The following is a 16,557-nucleotide window of genomic DNA, read 5'->3' on the forward strand; positions in this document are numbered from 1 at the left end:
GGGAGGGTTATGAGTTGAAGAAAGGCTCTGGTTCCTTCGACTAAAGCTCATTGCAAGAAGGCAAAGGGAATGCTCCCTCACACTATTTCCCAAGTCACTGCTACGGCCTGAAGGGAAGTAATAAATAGAAGCTGTATTGCGAGGTACGATTGCCCCTGGGCACCTGCATGGGGTGGGATGTGGGTAAAGTACATGCAGGTCAAGTGTGCCCTATATTTGCCGCCACACTATCCTCCCCCACTACCAGCCACCTGGAGGTGGGTTCCAGGCTAGAGGGGACAGATATAAACACAATTGGTAACAAGCCAAAACTGAACTATCACCACACCGTGTCCCCAGCCACATGGAGACCTTAACCCAATAAAGTCAGGCTAATCTGTGATAAAATGTCATGAAGTACAAGGGCCTATCATATTTGGTCTGCGTGTGTGAGACTTGCTCCACCCCCCTCGTTTTTGAGTGTTGGGTGATGGACTGCCACTGGTGATGGGCAAATTACTGCAACAATTCGCTATTGCCTTCTGCAGGCAGCTGACCAGAAAACTCCTGCCCACTACCTCTTGTTATCAGGTACGTTGTCAGTATGGTTATCAGGCTGACAATTAACTGGCTTGGCCACACTACAAACACACCGGCCACCCCCAACAAGTCCCGGTGTGAATTTTAAATCTGGAGCTGCGGGAATACTCCTTGCTGTGCTCCACTCCCCTCATGATGACACAAAACAAACATGCTAATTCTACAAAATCAAATTGGAACCTACCCTCTGCAGGAGAAAGTGAGGGCTGCAGATGCTGGAGATCAGAGCTGGAAAAGCGCAGCAGGGTACAGGTCAGGAATGAGGAAAGTGTTTCCTCATTCCTGAAGAAGGGCTCATGCCTGAAACGTCGATTCTCCTGCTCCTTGGATGCTGCCTGACCTGCTGCACTTTTCCAGCAACACATTTTCAGCACCTCCCCTCTGCAGCCCAGTTACAAGTTCTGGGGTTCTACTGGAGCCAGGGAAGGAATTAATTAGTTCCATGCCACTGGTCCCCTGGCTTTCTGTGGTGTCACTGTATTTGTCTAGCAGTTTGAGAGATCAGCTTTGAACACCAGTTAGTGAAGACATTGACCCTGAGTAGCCATAACCTCACTGTTATCCTCCATGAAAGACAGACTTTGGTAGACAGGTGTCCTGATCCTCACCATGGAATTGAGGCTCCCAACCCTCCACAGGTCCAAGTCAAAGGTCCCATTGCACTCTTTCAGGGAACAGAGCAATTTTAGTCGACAGGAACGAAAGATTTTCTGGTTGTTGTCATGATTGCTTTTTGGTGGGACCTTGTTTTGCAAAGATTATCCCTCGGGCTTCCTTCAGTATGACCCCTCTGAAGGACTTCATTCACTGTGTGTTGTGGCCTCACTTACTGAGAGTCTCTTTCTTTCAGTAAGTTAGGAGACTCTCAGTAAGTGAGGCGCGGTGGCTCAGTGACTGGAGTTTGTACATTTTCCCTATGTCTATGTGGGTTTCTTCTGGGTGATCCCGGTTTCCTCCCACAATCTAAAAATGCAGAGGTTAGGGTGAATTGGCCACGCTAAATTGTCCATCGTGTTCAGGGATGTGTAGGCTAGGTGTGTTAGGCAAGGGAAATGTAGAGCAATAGGGTAGGGGAATGTGTCTGGGTGGGATGCCTTTCCGAGGGTTTCCACAGTGTAGATTCTATGAAAGTCGCTACAGAAACGTCTACAAGGACACTCTCTCTCTCTCTCTATGTGTACTTATGGGAAAGTTAGCCTCAGTCTTTGGAGTGGGGCCCTCGGAGACCATGCCAATGCAAGTGGTGGGAGTCTGAGGGAGAAAGGCCTGGCCTGGCCTGGCCTTGCTCTGGATACAGCATTCTCACACAGTGACAACGCGAGCTTACAACTATCTCTCCGCACTTTGACCAGCCTTGGAAATGCAAAGTTGACTGTCGTTAAAAACCTTTGACCTTAAGTTCCACCACCATCCTTTGCAGCTGTCCCGCGGTATTGTGGGCGACACAGACGTATTCCCCTGCGTCGCTGGGTGTTACTGAGGTAAAGCGTAAAGACTGGTCATCCAGCTGAGTGAGCCGGGGCTGTGCCTCCGGTCCAATGCGGGTACCATCTCTCTCCCAGAACATCTGGGATCTTGGCCATCCTTCAGCCAGGCATGGTAACTGGGCTGAGAAACCAACCTGGGCTTCGATCACAGACATGCTAGGCCAGACGTGAGCAGCAGCTGGACATGGGGAAACAGCACAAGAGACAAATCAAAGACAGAAAGCCCGTCATTCCCATAGACACCTGGCTGAGATTGTCTAAAAGCATCGACCAAATCCTCAAACATCATCTACCAGAGTTTCCAAACAAAACAAGAAGGGTACAAAACATTGATCTAAATAGTTTACAGTTAAAGGAGAGGGGCTCAGACAGTGAGGTTCTAGAATTCCACAGCATAGGAGGGGGCCATTCAGTCCAAAAACTCCTATCCCAAAGGAAGGGGTGCCAATTACCCAGGACACGTTCTCCCTTTCAAAGGCAGCAGTCCGAGTGTCACCACTTCCTCTTTCTAACTGAAGTACCCACCCTAGTATTACTGTAGCAACCTCATCGCTACCTTTTCAAAAAGCCCCGACATCTTTTCCAAAGTGTCACATCCAGAATGTTCCAGCTGAGGCCTAAACAGTGATTTGTGAAGCCTGACCATGACATTCTGGTCTTACAGTCAGAAAACAGACCCTCAATCTGACTTGTCTGTGCCTACCAACGTTTCCAAACTAAACTAGTCCCATTTGCCTGTGCGGCCTCTAAACCCTTCCTATTTATGTTGTAACCTGCATCTACCACTTTCTCTGATAAAGTCCCAGTCTCTCAATATAACTCCAATCCTCCAGTCCCAGTTACATCCTTGTAAATTTTTTCTGAACCCTCTCCAATTAAATTATATTCTTCCTACAGCAGGTTCTGTTCCAAAGTTCAGTAACTCTATTTCATTAACTCTAACTTGAAAGACTTGAGAGGGACACTTAAAAAGGGGACAATGAGCAGACACCTTAAGATTACTCCATTCCCATATTGTTCCTTCTAACAGATATCACTGTTGGGCTCTGTCTGCCCATTTCACCGTTCTGTCTGAACTCCACGAATGCAAGAGGGAAAGAACAGGTATCACTGGGTGGAATAACCGATGGCTAGTCCACCTGGGCTGAATGATGATGTTTGAGGTGGTCAGGGATTAGAAACTCATTTGGAAAATGAAACCCAATTCCAGCCACCACCTCCACAAGGGAATACCAACATCAGAGCAGGGTAACAAATGCCAGCACCATACACACACACACACAAACGCAGACAGACACACATACACACACACATACACACACACACAGGAGGCACATGCAAATAAGCAGGAATCGGTGTTTTATTTGCAGATTAAGAGTGAAACAAGAGTGAGGAATCTGAAATAAAAGCCGGAGAATACTTGAGAAACTCAGCAGGTCTGGGCCACATCTGTATGGAAAGGAACAGAGTGAACAGGTGCATAAGAAGTGTGATATTGGACTTGAAACATTATCTTCTGTGTTTTCTCTCTCTCAACAGATAATGCCAGAGCTACTGAGTTTCTCCAGTGCTTCATGTCTGCATTTTATTTGATCGAGATGAGCCAGATCACCTTAGGTGAAGGACGATGACAGGCTGCAGTAATCTGGAAGAGTGGATGGGGAGCCCAATCAGAGAATATTGTTGTGAGCTGGCCTTGCTTTGGGAAGATTAATACAATCTCACTTTTTCACAATTGCCAAGTCTCGCTTACACTACATAGTCAGCTTTCGTGATGAGCACAAGTTTGTACAAAACACAAGGGTTTTTTATTAAGGAAATGATGTGGTGGTAAGAGTCAAAGCTGCTCTGATTCACAATGGAGTGAATGAGAGCAGCTACAATTTACAAAAGTGCAAATCAATATCAGTGCTGTTTTGGCAAAGTTTTCTTTTATTCACGAATTAGCATTCTGATTAGCATGACGGAAGCTACCTCGGAATAGTCTGTACAGTCACTTGAACAATTTACATCAAATATCAGAGGGAGCGGGAAAGGACTGAAGCTATCAGCGTGTTTGGAAAAGACAGGAATGTCACAGCTGGAGCTGGGAATGCTGGAGTGCGTGCAATTTTGGAATCCATATTACAGGAGGGATGTGATAATGCAGAGGAGATTTACCTGGATGTCGCCTGGGTTAGAGAGTGTCCGTTATGAAGAGAGATTGGACAGACTGGGGTTGTTTTTCTTAGAGCTGAGGAGGTTGAGAGGGGACATGATTGAGATGTATAAAATTATAAGGGGCGGAGGTAGGGTAGACAGGAAAGACCAGGGGACACAAGGGACAGAAGGTATACAGGGAATGTGAGGACAAACCTTTTCACCCAGAGGGTGGAACTCACTACCTGCCAGGGTGGTGGACCCTTATAACATTTATGAAATATTTAGATGTGCACTTGCGATACCAAGGCATACAAGGCCATGGGCTAAATGGTAGTAAATGGGATGAGAATAGTGAGGTGGGAATAGTGTAGACGTGATGGGCTGAAGGCTGTTCTTCTGTGCTGTAGATCAGTGTCCTTGGTGTGAAAGGATTTAAATAGTGGCATATAGGGAAGCGTGTATGTACAAAGGAACTGCCTGTCTTTGTACAGCAGGCAATGAAGTAGACAGGCAATTAGAATTACACTGGCCTTCTCTGTAACAGTATGAGAGTTTGGATTCAGGGCTACCTTATTGCAGTTATACAGGGCCTTGGGGAGACCACATCTGGATTACTGCATACTGTTTGGGTCTCTGTACCCGAGAAAGGTGACAGAGGCAATGCAGTGGAGGTTCAGTCCACTAATACTAGGATGGCAGGACTGTGCTGAGAACAGATTGGTTTGACTGGGTTTGTATTTACTAAAATTTCGAAGGACGAGAGGGGGAAGTGATCTGATTAGAACACACAAACCTCTAACAGGACTGAACAGATGCGATTCAGAAACGATGCTGCTTTCTCTGGTTGAGAAGTCTCGAACCAGCAGACACAGAGTCAGACTTTGGGCTAGGCCATTGAGGACTGAGATGAGAAATATTCACTCAGAAGGGTAATGAATCTGTGGAATTCTTGGCCACAGAAGCCTGTGGTGGCCAAGTCACTGGATACATTCAAGAAAGACATTCACGATGACCATGGCTGACCAGATGTATGGTAGAGTAGTCTCAAGGGAACAAACAGCCTACTGTTAGTTTCTCTGAATAGTAGTGTACAAGAGAGTCAATTGGCGATTGTAGTGATACACCAACACCTTTACACAACTGGTGTAACTGGAAGAATGTGGGGCCTGATCACCTGTACATTAATATCACAACACCCAGGGCCTCAGTTCTTTAAGGTTCAACGTTTGAGGTCAAATTTCCTGATAGACATGTCATGCGCACGCGCACATACACATATATGTGGTCAGACACACAGACATGTCATGTCATGCACACATACATACATGGGCAGACGTGGAGACACAATACCCATGGACAGACAGTACCTTGAATGTTCAGCTGAACCGGACGGGACGCCTGACCGTGAGCGTTTGATGCTCGACACGTGTACAATCCGGCATCTTGTTCCCGGACCCAGCTGATTTGCAATGATCCATCGGGCTGCTGTCTGTGTCTGTACGCAAGGAACAACAAGTTAGCAAGCCGGACCCAGCGGTTCAGCAGCAATGTCCCCCTGGTTAACAGCACGGTGCTGAGGGACAGCCAGATCGGCACTGTACGCCACTGTTCACAAGAGATGTCATTATCACAGGCTGCAGTGCAGGCCCCAACTGTCCTGGAACCAACATTTACCTCTCAACCAATATCCCTAAAATATCACCATATTTCTGGGATCTTGCTGTATGCTTCCCACATTCCAATAGTTTATTCTCCACAGTGCTTTGTTGCAAAATACTCCCCAATCAAGAAAGACAGTGCTGAGCTCGACGCACGGTGAGGATAGCAGAGCCAGGCTGGATTCTTTTCAACTGGAGTTAGAAAAGTGAGGATGATTGAATTGAAGCATTTAAGATCTTGAATGGTTATATAACAAGGTGGACATGGAAAAGATGTTCAGAACTCGAAAGCACTGTTTTAAAACTAGGGATTAAAAGTTCAGGCCAGAAATGAATTTCTTTTTCACCTGAGTATTGTGTGACTTCAGAAGGTGGTGGAGGTGGGGTCCTTGGATGTTTTTGCGACCGAGGCGGATAGGTTCGTGTTAGGCAGGGAACTGAGGATACATGGGAATGTGAAATCGGAAACACAAACAGATCAGCCATTGACCGGCAGAGAAGACCCGGGGGCGGGGGGCAAATGGCCCACTCCTTCTCCTGTTTTGTCACCTGTCAGAGACAATGGCCACACGGGATAAGGCTGAGGACAACACTTGATCATTTGGCATGCTGAGCTCTAGGATGCGAGAAGGATCTGTTCACAGCTATCTTCGGAATAACTGAACTGACCTTAGTGAAAAGGGCAGTCTCCCATCTTTGTACCACTCGATACGAGGAGTTGGAAATGCATCAACCCTACACAGCAACCTCACAGTTTGTCCTGGCCGGGCACTCACTGAAGAAGGATCCGACCTTTCGATACTTAACCTGGGAAACAAAAGAACGTTTGTTCAGTCGGAAATTTATAACACAATCAAATCCTGTCAAATATGTCTTGATTGGAGGATTAATGGCTGGTGGTTCTGAAAGTTACACCAATCATTTGGCATTGACCCGCTGCTCTGGATTCAATGCAATATCACAATCTCCTGTACTGCTGGCTGTTGTGATATTTTATACAGTCCATGTGATATTCCCCATGCTTTTATTCATTTATGGGATATGGGAGTTGCTAACTGGGCCAGCATTTATTCTCCATTCGTCATTGCCCTCGAGAAGTTAAATAGTCCCACAAAGTCCAAATGGTGTTCAGTAAACATGGAGTGAGCTCAGTGTCTGCCATGAGGCTACACCTGTGATTTGCCAGTGCTGTGACTTTTCCAAACTCTCGGCTACATTGGAAGATTACAACCAACATATCCACTAGCTCTGCAGTTGTTTGAATTCCCAAGTGAACTATAAAAGGACATGGACAACATGGAGCGGGCAGATAGGTGCAGCTTTGGGTGGAAGTACATTAAAAAGACAGGATAAAATAGGGGGTACAATTCAAAAGGGGGTGCAGATAGAGAGGGACCTGTGTACAGATTTGATAGCAGGGCAGATGGAGACAGCAGTTTTTCTCAGCAGTGTTTCTCAGCTTTATCCATAGGCAATGTCATCAGTCTTCGCCTGACCAAGCAGCGTCGCTCCGAAAGCTCATGATTTCAAATAAACCTGTTGGACTATAACCTGGTGTCACATGACTTCTGACTTTCCCCACTCCAGTCCGCATCTAGCATCTCCACATCATCTTTATTAACAGAGACATTAACAACAGCAAGAAGGTGATGCTGAATTTGTACAAGCCACTTGTTAGATCTCAGCTAGGGGTACTGTATACAGATGTGGGTGCCTTGTTATAGGAAACATTAGAAAGAGTGCAGATGTGAGTTACAAGAATGGTTCCAGGGATGAGAAACTTCAGTGATGATAGATTGAAGAAGTTGTGCCTGTTCTCCCTGGAGAGAAGGCGGCTGAGGGGAGATCTCATAGAGGTTTTCAAAACCATAAGCGGGCTGGACAGAGTAGATAGGGAGAAAGTTTCCAATGTAGAAAAGGAACAAGAACAAGATGGCACAGATTTAAAGTGGTGTACAAAAGAAGCAGGGGCAATGTGAGAAATACGGAGTTAGGGTGTGGAGTGCACTGCCTGAAATATTTGGTGGAGGCAGGTTCAATTGAGGCATTAAAAAGGGGCGTTGGATGATTATTTGGATAGAAATTATGTGCAGGGTTATGGGGGAAGGGCAGATTGGCACCATCATGGGCCCCACCAGGAACCGTGATGGGCCAAATGGCCTCCTGCCTCATAGTAATTCTGATTTCTTTGAAGATCCCAGGATGGAGATCTTTGAGCCCGGGTATGTAAGGAGAACATGTGAACCCCAAGTCCCATTAGTTTTTTCTTAAATGAGAGTGTAGTATTACATTTGGTTTCTTCATTGCCTCCTGTTCTTTGTTGCAATGTTGTGCCTTCTACTGTGAAGACAGATACATTACAAATATTTGTTCAAGACCTTTGCTAATCCTTACTGTTTATATACTTATAGAAGCTTTTACTGTCTGTTTTTTATATTTCTTATTAGTTTACTCGTATTCTAATTTTCTTCCACCATTTTAAGCCATTCTTTGCCAGTTTCTAAAACGTTTTCAATATTCTGGTCTACCAAAAGTCTTTGTATCTTTTTCTTTCAATCTGATATCATCCTTAACACCTCCTTCTTCAGCTATGAGTGTCTGCAACATTAATCTATTTCTCAGTCTATTATAACCAGCTCTGCCTTAACTTCTTTATAAATGTCTTTATTTAAATTTAAAATAGTAGAGTCAGACCTAGATTTTTTTAAAATCTCCAAGGTGAAAGTCTATCAATGTTATGATCACTTTTTCCTGGAGAGACCTTTACTAACAAAGCATTAAATAATCTGTTTTGATACACATTGCCAGGTCTGAGCGAAGATTTGGCTCGCAACAAGTAGCTGATTGGGCTGTGAAATGGTGACAATGACAAAGGCCCCCTTGCCTGTCAACAACTTTAAGAGTGACTCCTAAGTAACTGAACAGATTGGGGATGTGAACGTTTGGGGCAGAAGTCAACAGACGTTTCAGTAAGAAGCATCTCAAGCTTGAAGACAACCAGTTTACTTCCCCTCATCAATTGCTGTAAGCTGTGAGTTTCTTTCAATTCATAAATCAAAGACTTTTGTAAGTGTGAACCAGTCACCTTGCGTGTTCTGCAAACGTGCAGAAGGAAGACTGAGAACAGCAAAAGGATCATCTCAGCAAACCCTGTGAACAAGGGTCAGTGACCTGCCTTCCCAGTCTCCCCCTCCACCATGAGATCTATGCATTTTCGGTCTATCTGTGTGCAGTATCTCGGTCTATCTGACCGGAGGGAAGACTTTACAAGTGGATTCTAGTTTTAACAAGTAGAATTACATGTCAATACTTCATAATTGTTTACCTGGAGTGAGAATCGATTTATTTGTAATAGTCATTCTTGTTTAGCTTGGAATTCGGTCCATGTTTTCTGTCAACCTCAGAGGTAGAAATTAGGGAATATTGTGTACCTTCCAAAATCTTTAACTTTGGCGATAACTCAGGGAATAGTAGGGGCTTGATTTCCGTGCACGTGCCCAGTGAGGGGTGACAGTCCTGCACCAGTGCCTTTGTCTTTCTCAGTTGGGTTTCTAAATCTGTGCTCAGTGTCACTCCCTCCCTTTCCCCCATCACCCTATTATGTTTCCAGCCCTCTATGGACAGAGCCCTCTGTTTGGACTCTCTGTAGGACAGCAATTCACGTGAAGACTGTTCCTTTCCCCCCTGTGATGTCAAAACTCAGCCTTCCCACACTGATCATGGACATTTAACAATTTCATTTCATTTAACCTACACAAAAATAGCTTTTGACTCAAATAATAATCCCGAGATTATTTCCTTTGTGGTTCTTTATCTTCGGATTTAGCCCATAGCTGCTTGTAATTCCTCAGAAAAAGCTCCTTCCTTGCTCGCCCTTTAATGGTCCCCACATGAAAACTAGACCTTTACGTTCCACACCAAGTCCCTCTCCAGCCCTGAGGAGATACTCTCAACCCTGGAACCAGGAATGAAACAGCTTTTTGAGGCTCTCACTGTTGCCTCCAGAGAACAGGACCATTCCCCTTACTATACCATACTCAGTACAACATCATTCCTTCTTCCCGCCTCTCACTTGAAAGGCTTCCTGCAGTGTATGCTGTGGTCAATTTGCTCATCGTTCCTACAGTCCTTGGTCCTGTGTACACAGGTTGCCAGAACTTCAATGAACATAAGAGCTGAGGCTGTTCCATTAGTACCGGGAGAAAGTGAGGACCGCAGATACTGGAGATCAGAGTCAAGAGTGCGGTGCTGGAAAAGCACAGCCGGTCAGGCAGCATCCGACGAGAAGGAAAATCAAAATTTCAGGCATGAGTCCTTCATCAGGAATGCCCGAAACGTCGATTCTCCCTCTCCTCGGATGCTGTGCTTTTCCAGCACCACCCTCTCGACTCTGTTCCAGTAGTACCTTCTGGATCCCCAAACCTGCCTCCCTCGGTAGTCACACGCCTCCCATCTCTGACCAAATCTGAGGGAGCTGTGGCTGGCTCCTGCTTCTTTTGGTAATTATTTTGATTGTCAGTCCGCTGGTTACTGACCCGTCAGTCACCATTCATGTGGCTGTTTAAAATCACAGGAAGAAAGCACTGCAGCAATTCTCACCTTGTGGAGGAGGAAGTGGTGGAGGCTGGTACAATTGCAACATTTAGAAGGCATCTGGATGGGTATATGAATAGGAAGGGTTTGGAGGGATATGGGCCGGGTGCTGGCAAGTGGGACTAGATTGGGTTGGGATATCTGGTCAGCAGAGTTGGACCGAAGGGTCTGTTTCCATGCTGTATGTCTCTATGACTCGATGTGGTGGTGGTAACAAAGGCAGTACCTGTAAATGGGACGCTCTGGCTGCAGTTGGACTGAGCCTCTATTTGGAGCCCTTGTAGGAAGCAGGGAGGATTCAGACTGTCGTCCTGGGTGCGGGGACCACCAGGGAGTCCTTTCATCAGGCCTGTTCATGCCACCCGACCGCCTACAACGACGCTCACACTCCTCCTCCGTCTCAAAGTTGTTCAGGTTGCCATGGCAGCCCCCATACCAGAAGCGGTTACAGAGGCCTGCCTCTGGGATGAAGAACCATCGGACTGCCCAGTCAGAGCAGGGCCCCTCGGCGCTCAGCAGCAAGCATGGAGCTGGATAAACTGCAAATCACAGCAAACATTAAAAATATCCTCAAGGAGGCCGGGGAAATACACTACAGGAAATCGGAGCAGCAGCAGGCCATTCGGCCCCTCCAACCCATTCCACCAACTCAATATAATCATGGCTGACAGCATAACAGGCCAGAGAGGATATGAACATAATTTTGAGGAAATATATTAGCTCAGACAATGCAGAATCTGTGTGGGTAGAATTGAGAAGTGCCAATGGGCAAAAGAAACTGTGGGGTGGTATGTAGATCACTAAATTGTCGTGATAATGTTGGGAATGGCATCAAAACTGGAAATCAGACATGTGCGGTAAAGGAACTATGTAATTGTGGGTGAATATTGATCGGGCAAATCAAAGTATTCACAACTCCATAAAGGAGGAATGCCTAGAATGTATATGGAATGGTATTCTGGACCAATACGTTGAGGAACCAACTAGAGAACAGGCCAGGCCATCTTAAATGGGGTGAGATTAGCAATGAGAACGGAAATGATAATATAAGAGACACCTTGGGGATGAGTAATCATAATATGGTTAAGTGTGAGGTCTTGCATTTTGGAAAGTCAAATCATGTTTAATAGTGGAGCCTTAAGGAGTGTAGTGGAACAGAGGGATCTTGGAGTTCAGGTGCACAGCTCTCTGAAAGTGGAGTCCCAGGTAGACAGGGCAGTGAAGGAGGCTTTTGGCTCACTGGCCTTCATCAGTCAGGGCATTGAGTAGAGAAGTTGGGAAGTTATGTTGCAGTTGTACAGGACGTTGGTGAGACCACACTCGGAGTATTGTGTTCAGTTTTGGTTACCTTGCTTTAGGAAGGATGTTATGAAACTGGAAAGAGTGCAGAAGAAATTTACAAGGACGTTGTCTAGACTCATGGTCTGAGTTATCGGGAGCGGTTGGACAAACTAGGACATTTTTCTTTAGAGCATAGGAGACTGAGGGGGAAATCTGATAGAAGTGTATAAGATCATGAGAGGCATGGATAGGGTGAATGCATTCAGTCTTTACCCTAGGGTTGAGGGATTGAGGACTAGAGGGCGTCAGTTTAAGGTCAGAGGGGAAAGAATAAAAGGGATCCTCAGGGGCACATTTTTACACAGAAGGATGTACGCATATAGAATGAGCTGCCAGTGGAAGTGGTTGGGGTAGGTACATTAACAACATTTAAAAGGCATTGGGACAAATACATGGATAGGAAAGGATTAGAAAGATATGGGCCAAGTGCAGGGAAATGGGGTTAGCATGGATGGGCATATTGTTCAGCACAGACCAGTTTGGGCCAAAGGGCCTGTCTCCGTGCTGTAGGACCCTATGACTCGATGATAGGGTTCTCCATTAGTATGGAGAGTGAGGTAGTTGGTTCTGAGGCTAGGATCCTGAATTTTAATAAGGGAAATGACAATGATATAAGGCATGTGTTGGCTATGAAAGATTGGGAAATGTTATTGAAAGCAATGACATATAGGCAATAGCAAAAATTCAAAGAGTGAGTGGGGTGAGGTCCAAAAATTGTTTATTCCTGTCTGATGCAAAAGTGCAAAGAGAACAGTGGCCAAAACATGGCTTATAAGGGGGGGTTCAAGGACATAGGAATTAACTATAAAAGTTCTACAGACATGTGAATGGAAAAGATTGGTGAGAAGTAAGGTAGGTCTCTTACAGTCAGAAACAGAAACAGGAGGCTAACAAACTAAATTCATTATTTGCTTCTGTCTTCATGATTAAGAACACAAATAACATACCAGAATGATAGGATTTAGTGAGAGAGAGGAACTGAAGCAAATCTGTATTAGTAGGGAAATGGTGTTGGGAGAAATTGGGGAGATTGAAAGCTGATCAATCTCCAGGGCCTGATAATCGATATTCTAGAGTACTTAAGGAAGTAACCCGAGAAACAGTGGATGGTGGTCATCTTCCAAAATTCATTAGATTCTGGAACACTTTCTACAGGTTGGAGGGCAGCGAATGTAACTCCACTGTTTAAAAAGGGAGGTAGAGGGGAAACAGGGCATGATAGCCTGACATCCATTATCAAGGATTTTATAACAGACACTTGGAAAGTAGTGATGGAATCAGACACAGTCAGGATTTGCAAACGGGAAATCATGCTTGAAAAAAACTGCTGGAATTCTTTGAGGATATAACTTGTAGAGTCGATCAGGGAAGCGAGCGGATGTGAATTATTTCGACTTTCCGAAGGCTTTTGACCAAGTCCCACATAAGAGAGAAAAATGTAAAATTAAAGCACATGGGATTGGCGGTAGTGTATTGCGATGGAGAAAACATTGGTTAGCAGAATGGAAACTGAATAGCAGGCAGTGACTAGTGGGGTACAAGCAGGGATCTACACCAGGGACCCCAGCTATCATGCATGTTCATGACTTAGATGAGGGAACAAAATGTAATATCGCAAAATTTGCAGCTGATACAAAACTGGCTGAAAGGGCAAGCTGTCAGGAGGATGCAGAGATGTCATAGTGGGATTTGGACAAGCTGACTGAGAGGGCAACTGCATGGCAGTAAAATGGGGATAAGTGTGGAGTTATCAACTTTGGTAGCAAAATTAGGAAGGCAGATTATTATTGAGACAGGGAGTATTCTGTCAGACCTGGGTGTCCTCGTGCACCAGTTTCTGAAAGTACATGTGTAAGGTGTAGCAGGCTGTTAAAGAAGGCAAACTATACGTTGGCCTTCATAATGAGAGGACTCGAGTACAGGAACAAGATTGTCTTGTGCAATTAATTATACAGGGTTTTGGTGAGCCAACGTGTGCAGCAGCAATTTGAGGAACCATGCTCTTGCGATAGAGGGACTGCAGCCAATGTTTACCACATTGATCCCTGGCATGGCAGGGATATAAGGAGAGTTTAAGTCGGTTAGGATTATATTCATTGGAATTTCGAAGAATAAAGGAGATCTCATAAAAACCTAGAATGTTCCTGATGGTGAGGGAATCCAAACTTAGAGTTATAAAGATAGGTTTTAAAGTTTGAGATGAGAAATTTCTTCACCCGAGAGTGGTAAGCCTGTGGAATGTATTACCACAGAAAGTGGTTGGGGCTAAAACACTGTATTTTCAAGGAGATGGTAGATGTAGCTCTTGTGGTTAAAGGGATTAAGGATTTGGGGATCAATGGGATTAGGGTATTGAGTGCAATGATCAGCCATGATCATACTGAACAGCAGATTAGGCCAAACGGTCTACTCCTGCTCCTATCTACGGTTCTACGTTATGGCCTGTGACCCAAGCCACCACTCGTTATACACTCCCAGAATGCGATGGTACTCACGGTGTCTGGGACCACTCCTACAACCTTCTCCACTCGGGCCTAAGGCAGGGGTCAATTCATCGTGACAACAACCAAACATGGAGCTCCGACATTCACCCGATGGATTGTCTCGAACCTGTGACTCCTGCGTGAAGTACAAAAACCTATTGCTGGATTCACAATATCTCCCATGGAATTCTCTTCCCACAGTGCTGACTCTCCGTAAAAACCCACTTGTGTTGAACAGTCAGTTTCATACAGTAAGTATCCCAAGGCACTTTGAGACTAAAGTGAGGTGTGTTCGTGCTGGACAGCAGAGTTGAGAGTGCAGTGCTGGAAAAGCACAGCAGGTCAGGCAGCATCCGAGGAGCAGGAAATTCGATGTTTCGGGCCCGATGAAGGGCTCTGAAGCGAAACGTCGATTCTCCTGCTCCTCGGATGCTGCCTGACCTGTTGTGCTTTTCCAGCACCACACTCCTGACTGTAAAGTTAAAGCACCTGGGACTGGGGAGAGTGTACTGACACGGCAGACAGGAAACAGAGTAGGAGTAAATGGGCCTTTTCTTTCCAAGTACCACAGGGAGGGGGTACCACAGGGATGAAAATGCTTGGACCCTGGCTAACCACAATGTATAGTAATGATTTAGAGAAGGGAACTAAATATAATAGCACCAGAATGCACAAAGTTGGGTGGCAAGGCGAACAGTGCAGAGACACACAGGATTTAGTTCTCAGGGCTAAAGGAATCAAAGGTTTGGGGAGGAAGTGGGAACAGGGGAGAAAGTTGGATGATCAGCTGTGATCTTATTGAATGGCAGGGCCGGATTGAAGGGCCTAATCCTGCCCCTTTATTTTCTACGTTGCTAAGTTTCAATGAGTCCACTTGTGCATGGAGATGTTGAGAGAGGGCGGGAGGGAGGGAGAGAGGGACAGACGTGGGGGCGACGAGACCTTGGGAGGGAACTGCAAAGTTTGGGATGGGGTGCGGTTCCTGCTCAATGGGCTGAGATTTCACAGTGAGCCTCAGGGTGGGGGTGGGGGGAGGGGTGCAATCGTGCACAGTTCTGAGGCTGGCAGTGTGCAAGACCCCCTGCAGGCACAGCTTGCTGCGTGTTGCATCCACAGCACACCGAAGGTGCTACCGTTGACAAGTGGGTTCTGACCACTGCCCTCCCTAGCTGATGGCACACGCAGTGGGAATAAGATCCGGATAGCCCCCTGAGAGTGCAACACCCATCACCTAGTCTTGGGCATGGGCTGTGGCTATCTACAAGAGGGGCATCTGCAAGAGAGACGTGGAGAGTCAGTGTGAGGGGACTAGAGATTTAACCTTCAAAATGAACATGTGTCAGGACGAAAACAACTTCATAAATCTCCCCTTAGGTGTTATTGTCCAAACATTCCCACGCTTCTCATTTCACTGCCCGGTCAGTCCGGATCCTGTAACTTTTCACATGTGACTTGAAGGAAGCCCAATACAGGAAGACACACCTGACACACTTACAAAAAGCTGCTGGTCATCGTTATTAGAACTGTCGGTCGGAAATGTCGAGCAACCAGCCTGGCCATACGCCCTCGCTGATGTCACTCCATCAGGGCAGCAGCCATACCTGAGCAGATCAGGGGAGGGGATTGGAAAAAGAGGAAAAATGCCTTCAATTCAAAAACGAAAACATTCCATCGCTTCATACAGTGTTTCACAAATTACTTTCTCTGTGGAAAATTAGCCTATCACACATATTTGTGGCCCACCTTATTCCACAACCCGATGAACCCATCTAACTGGCAGTTCCAATATGGCTGCCGGCTGCCTTTGTCACTCGGGGCAAAGTTCCGACAGATCAAAGGGGCTCAGCACTTATCACCAAATTCATCCCTCACAGAGGATTCCAATTGGATGTCACATTCCCAAACCCGGATTGAAAATCCAACCTATGACTCCACACTTATTCCAAACACCAGCCACATTAAAGCAATGCAAGAAAGGGCACATCCAATTGCAGACGTTTGGAAGAGAAAGAAAACGAGGTATCAGTGACAAGTTTTTAAATTTGTGTCAACGTCATGTCTGTGAGATGCTGAAACACACTTTATCAGGAGACCCTCGTCCGACTCTCCCCCAATACCACCCTCATCTAACTCTCCCCAAACACCACCCTCGTCCGACTTCCCCAACACCACCCTCATCTAACTCTCCCCAAACACCATCCTCGTTCGACTCTCCCCGAACACCACCCTCGTCCGACTCTCCCCCCAACACCACCCTATTCCGACTCTCCCCCG

At 45.9% G+C, this 16,557-nt stretch overlaps 1 protein-coding gene across 1 annotated transcript in view; it reads right to left on the reverse strand.

Moving 5' to 3' along the window:
• Positions 1-1,599: 1,599 nt before the first annotated feature.
• Positions 1,600-16,557, reverse strand: part of LOC122554031 (papilin-like) — a 17,245-nt gene continuing 2,287 nt past the window's right edge. The window contains exons 2-7 of the mRNA XM_043698517.1: positions 15,779-15,884; positions 14,296-14,419; positions 10,686-10,998; positions 6,536-6,673; positions 5,576-5,703; positions 1,600-2,244 (exon numbers count right to left, since the gene is read on the reverse strand). Coding sequence (XP_043554452.1) covers positions 1,958-2,244; positions 5,576-5,703; positions 6,536-6,673; positions 10,686-10,998; positions 14,296-14,419; positions 15,779-15,884 — 1,096 coding nt within the window. The 3' untranslated portion in view covers positions 1,600-1,957. The remainder of the gene's footprint in view (positions 2,245-5,575; positions 5,704-6,535; positions 6,674-10,685; positions 10,999-14,295; positions 14,420-15,778; positions 15,885-16,557) is intronic.

Source organism: Chiloscyllium plagiosum, chromosome 10 (assembly GCF_004010195.1).
Source record: "Chiloscyllium plagiosum isolate BGI_BamShark_2017 chromosome 10, ASM401019v2, whole genome shotgun sequence".
In the NCBI taxonomy this organism is placed as follows: domain Eukaryota; kingdom Metazoa; phylum Chordata; class Chondrichthyes; order Orectolobiformes; family Hemiscylliidae; genus Chiloscyllium; species Chiloscyllium plagiosum.